Raw genomic sequence first — 7,692 nt, forward strand, 5'->3', positions numbered from 1 at the left:
GCCCAGCGACCAGGCACAGCCCCTGTTCACTGTCCAGGTGGGAAGGGCACAGGGTGTCCTCTCAGACCCCTCGCTGGGGTCCCGAAGTGGCCACGGCACCTGGAGAGATGGCTGCTGGAGAGTAAGGAGGACAAGAGTGACGGAGGAGGAGGAGGAGGAGGAGGAGGAGGAGGAAGAGGAGGGGGGGGGCCCTCATAGAGACAAAGATGTGACAACCTGTTGGCTGAGGCTCCACTCTGCGAGGGAACCCCCAGCTTCCCAATCTTCCCAGTGCCCAGGGCTGACCAGAACTGGGGCGCTGGCCGTGGGAACGCCAGGACTCCCGCCAGAGCAGCGCCGTTGCGGGTCCCTCTGGAGTGGGTCCTGGGTTTGAGGACAGCCGCTGCTCTAGATGCAGCCTTGTCTCAACTTGCAGAGCCCGAGAGGCAGCGACCTGCTAGACCTGCGACCGACCCGACAGACCGACCGTGGGGCCTCTGCTGCCGGTCCTGTGGCTCTCGGCCTCTCCCCTCCCCTGGACGCTCTCCCCTCCCCTGGATGCTCTCCCCTCCCCTGGACCCGGCCACGACTGCACTCCGACCAGCACGGAGCAGGGGGAGGCCTGGGCCAGCGCCTGCGGCCAGTGGCTAGTTCACCTGCTCTGGCCACAGCACAACCTCCTGCTGGCTGTCCCAGTCTGGGCTGCCGGCCGCCAGGGTGGGCTGGAGCAATGAGGGCCCAGGGGTGCGGGGACCCAAGGTGCCTGGTGCCCTGCGCTCAGGGACACGCCCTCCGACACCCCCAGAAGCCCCTGCTGTGGCAGGAAGGCACCTCTATCCCCCAGGGCCCCCCAGAGGCAGTGGGGAGACATAAGCTGGCTGAGTCCAGTCTCGCTCCCAGCAGCCGGCCCAGGCAGGACACTCACTAGTGCGGCTTCCAGGAGAGAGCCAGGGTGGGGAAGACGAGTCCCCCGCCCCATGCAGGGCCAGTAGCCCCCCACGCAGGGAGAGTCAGGAGCCACTCAGAGGACGCCCGCTGGAAGGTGCCCAGATAGGTGGCCGTGGTGGCCCCACTCTCAGGCGGGGGGTCCAGGGAAGTGTTGGGGGAGCGCCCCTCATGGGAGCGCCCAGGCACCCTGGGGGAGCAGTCTGTTGTCCGGAAGGCACTCCTCCCCACAGCCTCTCGCACCAGCGCCTTCCAGGGGCGTCTGCTTCCCCATCTGTCAGACGCCCTGGGAGTCGCAGGCAGCCGCAGCGTGGAGCCAGGAACCAGTCCTCTTTGTAATTGGGGAGTTCATCCCTCCCCTTGGCCAGCCCCTCTGGCTGGGGAGTCCCGGGGAGCAGTCCTGGGGGGGCGGGACCACAGCTCTTCCCAAGACCCCAGCTCCGTGTCCTCATCCATAGAGCGGACCGACAGACGGGAGGCCCCATCTCCGTCTGCGCCAGCCCTGAGTCCCCTCCAGGAGCCTGGATCCCGGGTTGTCTTTGTTCCTGGGGCCGCTGTGCGGCCGGAGGAGAGGGTCCAGCCTCGGTCCCGCGTGGGCAGACAAGCCCCCTCCCCCCGAGGTCACCGTCCTGGGGCAGCCGCAGGAGGAAAATGCAGGCGGCGAGGGCGGCTGGCCCCGGGGCAGGCCGCAGGCGCACCTGCACGGGGCGAGGTCCCCGCTAGGCCCTGGCCCGCGCGGCTCCCGGCCGCTGCTGAGCTCCCGTCGGATCACCGCGTCGGCGCGGAGCGGGCGCATCCCAGGCTCCGAGCGCGAACCCGGGCCGGCGCCACGTCCCACCTGGGCGCCCTCCCCTCGCCGCTCCCGCCCCGGAAAGCGAGGCGGCGCTCCCTCCGCGTTGGCCCTGGTTGTTCGGGGATTAAAGCGAGCTGGAAGCCGCGCCCGCCGCCGACCTCGGGGAAGCGGGCGGCACGCGGTTGGACTGCCCCTCGCCTCCCCCGCCCCCGCTGGCGCTGGGCGTGCGGATGGATCGCCCCGCCGTAATCCGCGCCCGGGGAAGCCGGCTCGCCCGCCCGAGCGACCGCCGCGACCCGGCCGCTCGGCTGCCACCCGAGCCAGGCGCCCGTTCCAAAGCCGATTCCCCCGCAGCCGCAGCTCCGGGTGGCGGCGTGGGCGGGGTGCACGCTTCCCGCGCTGCCCGCTGCAGCAGGGAGGTCGCTCTCCGCGGCTTCGCAGTAAAAGAAAGGGAGGCCCAGAGAGGACGGGCCTTCCCCAGGGCCGCCCGGAGTGGCAGCGGCTGGGCCGGAAGCCCCCACCCCCTCGGAGGCCGGGCCTCCCCAGGCGCTGGACTTGGGGACCAGCTCCTACTCGGGTGGCTCAGGCGGGGTATGGGGGTGGCGGGGGGCGGGGGGGGCCTTTCCTTTCTCGGAGCCTGAGCCGGGAACTGGAGCTGCATTAACGACGTTAACGACGTCGGCACTCACGTCTCACTGAGTTTGAATATGAAACTAGCCCGGTCCGAAGGGCTCGGCGGTTGAGCACCTACCCGGGAACCAAGGGGACACCGGTTGGAGTCCCGGTCGGGGCACAGGCCCAGGTTGCGGGCTCCATCCCGTGTGGGGCGTGCAGGAGGCAGCCGATCAAGGATCCCTCTGATCATTGATGCTTCCATCTCCTTCTCCCTCTCTCTTCCTCTCTGAGATCAATAAAAATATATTTAAAAAATAAAAGAAAAAGAAAATATGCCATAATTTTGCCCTGACACCCGGGGTCTTTAAAAAAAATGACTGTGGTCCAGCCCCTTGCGATTTCTTGGACGCCCCGGGATCTTTGCGCCCCGCTGTACACACGCACATACATACATACACGCACACACACGCGTGCACACACGCACAGGCCACTCGCGCGCGCGCACAGTTACTCACGCTCGGTCCCACACGCTCCTCGAGCCCGGGAATTGCGGCCTCGCAGGGCGGTGATTGGCCAGCCTGTTTCTTACCGGGGTCCCGCAGCCAATGGGCGGTCGCCGGGCCCAGGCCCCAGCTCCCCACCCCTCGGAGCGCTGGCGCGGACCCCGGGAATGGATCACGCGAGGCCGGACCCGCCGCGACCCCCCGCCTGGGTCCCCGGCCGCGCGACGGCCTGCGCGTGCGGATCCCGTGGCATCTCCGGGCAGTGGCCGCGCGGGGCCCGCCGTGGGGTCCGTGGGTTGAGCTGGCCGCCCGCCCGCCCGCCCCGCCCCCGCTGGCCCCTCCTCCCCTCCCCGCCCCCAGCGGGGCCGGCCCCGCCGGCGACCAGAGCGGCGACGTGAAAGGCGAGCGAGGCGGCTGTCCGGCCGGCTGTCGGCGCGCACCCGCTCCCGGCCTGGCCCGACCGCGCGCGGAGGCCGCCTGACCGCGGGCCCCGACGCCGGCGCTCCGAGCGGCGGCTCCAGGGTCGGCCGGCGCGTGCACCCGGAGCCGCGCGCCCCAGTCCCCAGTGGGTGCCGGGACTGGCCGCGCCCCGGGCGCTCGGGACCCCGAGGAGCCCTGCCGAGCCCGACGGGCCCGCCGCGGAGATGCCGGACGAGCTGACGGAGCCCGGGCGCGCCACGCCGGCCCGCGCCTCCTCCTTTCTCATCGAGAACCTGCTGGCGGCGGAGGCCAAGGGCGCGGGGCGCGCGGCCCAGGGCGGCGGCGGCCGCGAGGACGAGGAGGACGAGGACGAAGACCCGGAGGACGAGGACGCGGAGCGGGCGCGGCGGCGGCGACTCCAGCGGCGGCGGCAGCTGCGCGCGGGCTCCGGGCCCGGCGGGGAGGCGCGGGCGCGGGCTCTGCTGGGGCCTGGCGCGCTGGGCCTCGGTCCCCGGCCGCCCCCCGGTCCCGGGCCGCCCTACGCTCTGGGCTGCGGCGGCACGACGCGCTGGTACCCGCGGGCGCACGGCGGCTACGGAGGCGGCCTGAGTCCGGACAGTGAGTGAGGGCGCGGGCGCGTGGCGGGGCGGGCCAGGCGGCGGGGCCGGGCTCCCTCCCCGCGCATTTGCTCGGGGACTGTTTTGGGTCGCCCTCCTCTTGTGTGCGGCGGAGTGTGGGTCGTGTCAGCCGTAGCGGAGACCCTGGTGGGTGCGTTTGGAGGCCTGCGCTCCGGAACAGGGTGCCCGTGGGGAGGAGGCTTCGCAGGGTCGGGGTTTCGCTGTTGCCAGACCCCGAAAGGCCTGGGGAGGCCGGAGAGCGTGGAGAGGGTTTGGGAGAGGCGGTGGCAGTTGAAGAAAGAGAAAAGAGAAAGTGAAATCTGACGAGGAGAGAGGAGACCTGCAGGACAGGGAGCAGAGAGGGACGGAGAGAGGAGGGCGCTGGAGGAGCAAAGAGGAGAAAGGTGCAGAAAACGAACCCCCGAGTGAGGGGGGAAGAGAAAGGGTACAGCGAGGAGGAGGAGGAGGAGGAGGAGAGGAAGCGAGGACAAAGGAGAGTCGGATTCGGGAAATACAGGCGTTGAGCAGAGGGAGCCACTGTTGGGGGGCCGACCCCAAGGGGAGCGGCTTCCACAGTGTCTGTGCCCCAAGTCCTGTCTCCTGCGAGAGCTGCGCACCAGGCCTCCCGCAGGGCCCGGCCTCCCTCCCGAGCCTCCAGACGTTAGGACTGTGTTCTGGGGGGGGGGCAAGCGGGGGCCTGTACTGAAGCCCCCAACCTCCCCCCCCCCTCTCCTGCTCCTCCCCCTCTCCTGCCTTTGTTCCCTGCTGAGGGCTGGGACTGGGGGTTCTCAGCTCAGCACCCCTTCATTCCGAACCCCTTCCCCAAGGTTCTGCTCCCCTAGGAGGGTCGCTGTTTCTGGGGGGACCTGGCCTTCACAGGGAGCCATGGGGAGGGGCACTGGGAAGCCATTCCAACCAGGCCCAGGTTTTGCCATCCCCCCCCCCCCAACACACACAGCGTGGCCAGCTCGGTTCTGGGTTCTGGGGGCTCTTGATCCGAAGTCCGTTCAGCCCTGTGGCATGTTTGTGTGCTGAGGTGGTGGGCAGAGACCTGCTCCCTCTTGGGTGACCCCCTCTCTGGTGTGCCTGGCAGCGCGGGCAGGTCTTGAGGCCACACTCAGGAAGTCTGAGCCCTGTTACTAAAGTGAGCGGATGTGTTTCCTAAAATCCAGTGATCCAATTTAGGGCCCTTCTAGGGGCGACTGAGGGTCTCAGAAGGTGAGACCCCCTCCCCCTCCCCCACTTCCTCAGCTCCCAGGAGGTGGCTGGGCTCCTTTCACACCATGCGGGTTAGGGTCCCAGTCTGCTTCGGAGCTGGTGATCCTGCCGGGCATCTTGTGGCCATTCACCAGCCTCGTGAGTGTGGGGGTGTGGGTGTTGTGGTCAGACAGGCTCCCCACATCAGGTGGCAGGAACGCTGGCCTGGAACTTGACCTCTCCGTGGCCACCAAGAGGTGTAGCCACCGGGGTTGGGCAGGGGCACCCCCACATCGGCCCAGCCAGCGGCACCAGGCGATACAGCCCCAGCCACCACCGGCTCTGGGCTGGGGGCACCATCCTCTGTCAGCCTGGGGCCTCTCCTCACCTTTGGGCGGTCAGGGGCCCCTGCAGACTCCTGAACCCGGAAAGCCACAGGCTGCGCAGCCCGCCCGCGTGTTCAGTGGCGACTGCATGTCCTGCAGGCCCTGAGTTTGTTTCCTCCGGGCGAGACTGTGGGTCCCTGTGGGTTTCGGGGAGCATCCTGGGGAATCTGGCTCAGGGCCGGGAAAGGGGCTGTGGGCACCGGTGGCCTGAGCACTGGAGTTTCCTGGGATCGTGTGCTTCGTGGTCTGCTTCCGCAGGAATGTTTCTGTGCACGCGGGGACTTGGACTTGCACCCGCTCCTTCGAGAGCCCACGGGTCCCAGCAGGTCCTCGTTTCTGAGGCTGGGGGCTGGGGCCAGGGCGTCTTGCTGTTCCCCAGGCGCCCGGCACATTTCTCTGAAAGGCATCTGTCCTCCTGGAGGCGGCCTGTGTGTCCTGTTCCACTGCGTGTCACTGGCTGCAGGCGGCGGCCTCTGTGCATTTCGGCCGTCTCCCCGCTTTCTGTCTCGGGCGCGAGGTGCTGGCAGTTTCTGGTCTGCAGGCCACCTGCTGTCCCTCTGCCTCTCCGTCCCCGTCCCCGTCCCCGCGGGATGTGCCACTGCGGTCCCGGTGCCGGGAAGACGCCCAGCGAGTAGCGGTGGTGCCCGCGGGGCGCAGAGGCCCCAGCGACGGGGCCTGGGGAGCAGCCCGCGCCGCCGACTGTGTTTCCCTGTCTCCCTGCAGCGAGCGACCGGGACTCACCCGAGACGGGCGAGGAGATGGGCCGCGCTGAGGGCGCCTGGCAGCGGGGCCCCGGGCCGGGCGCCGTGCAGCGCGAGGCGGCGGAGCTGGCGGCGCGGGGCCCGGCGGCCGGCGCGGAGGAGGCGGCGGAGCTGGCGGAGGCCCCGGCGGCGGGGGACGCGCGCGGCGCGGCGGCGGCCGGCGGCCGCAAGAAGAAGACGCGCACGGTCTTCTCGCGCAGCCAGGTCTTCCAGCTCGAGTCCACCTTCGACCTGAAGCGCTACCTGAGCAGCGCCGAGCGCGCCGGCCTGGCCGCCTCCCTGCAGCTCACCGAGACGCAGGTCAAGATCTGGTTCCAGAACCGGCGCAACAAGTGGAAGCGGCAGCTGGCGGCCGAGCTGGAGGCGGCCAGCCTGTCCCCGCCCGGCGCGCAGCGCCTCGTGCGCGTGCCCGTGCTCTACCACGAGAGCCCGCCGGCCGCCGCCTCCGGGGCGCCCGCCGCGCTGCCCTTCCCGCTGGCGCCCGCCGCGCCCGCGCCGCCCCCGCCGCTGCTCGGCTTCTCCGGGGCCCTGGCCTACCCCCTGGCCGCCTTCCCCGCCGCCGCCTCCGTGCCCTTCCTGCGGGCGCAGATGCCCGGCCTGGTGTGAGCCCCTCCGCCGGGCCCACTCCCCTCGGCTGCTGGGAGCTCTGGGGACGCTCGGTGGGGTGGCGCCAGGCGCAGGGGGCGCGGGGCCCCCCAGGAGGGCTGGTGTGCGCCTGCAGCCCCTCGGGGCGCCGGGAGCGCCAGCTTGGGCGGGGCTTTGCCCCCAGCGCCCCCAGAATATAACAGGGACGCGGATCCGCGGAGCTGCGAGGCCGGAGTCCTCCCCCGGGAAGGGGCCTCAGCCTGGAAGCCATTCCGCCGCTGCGGGGGAGCCGGCACCGCGCAGCCAAGACAGCCCGCGCCGCTGCAGCAGGAGCTGCACCCTCAGCACACGCACCGCGAGGGGACCCCACCGGGCCACCCAGGACTGTGACCAGCCTCGGGCCTGGCCCTGGGCCCCCGAGAGAGGACCCGGGGGAGAGGGCCAGGCTGGGCCTCCCCTCCGGGGCTGCGGCTCCAGCGGCCAAGACTTTTTTTTTTTTTAACGAATCTACTTATTTGCCTATGGAATAAAAGGGACGTTTTCTGGACGGTTCGGCTGCTTTGTGGTCACTGGGTGAGGCCGCCTCTCTGGCAGCCCGTGGGCGCCCTTTCTCCCTCCCGAGCACTTTCCAGCCGACCTGGGCCGCGCAGAGCCCAGCTGGTGGCAGGTGGGCCGGAGTCTGAGGTCTGGGGGCTACGCTACCACCGCCCCTTCCCCCCCAACGGGGAGCCCCAGTGACCCCAGAGGAAGTGGGCCGGGGAGGGAGCTGGGAGGGAGAGGGGCACAGGTGGGTCCCTATGCGAAGCTCTGTGTCTCCACGGAAACCAGCAGCCATCCGGCAGGTTAGGCAGAGCCTGTGGGCTGCTCCGTGTGGCAGCCATGCCCACTGTC

The 7,692-nt window shown here is 70.4% G+C and overlaps 1 protein-coding gene across 1 annotated transcript; it reads left to right on the forward strand.

The window, feature by feature from the left end:
- The first annotated feature begins 3,264 nt into the window (after positions 1–3,264).
- Positions 3,265–6,909, forward strand: HMX1 (H6 family homeobox 1). The gene is made up of 2 exons (XM_036297661.1): positions 3,265–3,873; positions 6,179–6,909. The coding sequence occupies exons 1-2, from the start codon at positions 3,480–3,482 to the stop codon at positions 6,820–6,822; spliced, it is 1,038 nt and encodes a 345-aa protein (XP_036153554.1). The 5' UTR covers positions 3,265–3,479; the 3' UTR covers positions 6,823–6,909.
- Positions 6,910–7,692: the final 783 nt, after the last annotated feature.

The sequence above is a fragment of the Myotis myotis genome, unplaced genomic scaffold, assembly GCF_014108235.1.
Source record: "Myotis myotis isolate mMyoMyo1 unplaced genomic scaffold, mMyoMyo1.p scaffold_m19_p_1, whole genome shotgun sequence".
Taxonomy (NCBI): Eukaryota; Metazoa; Chordata; class Mammalia; order Chiroptera; family Vespertilionidae; genus Myotis; species Myotis myotis.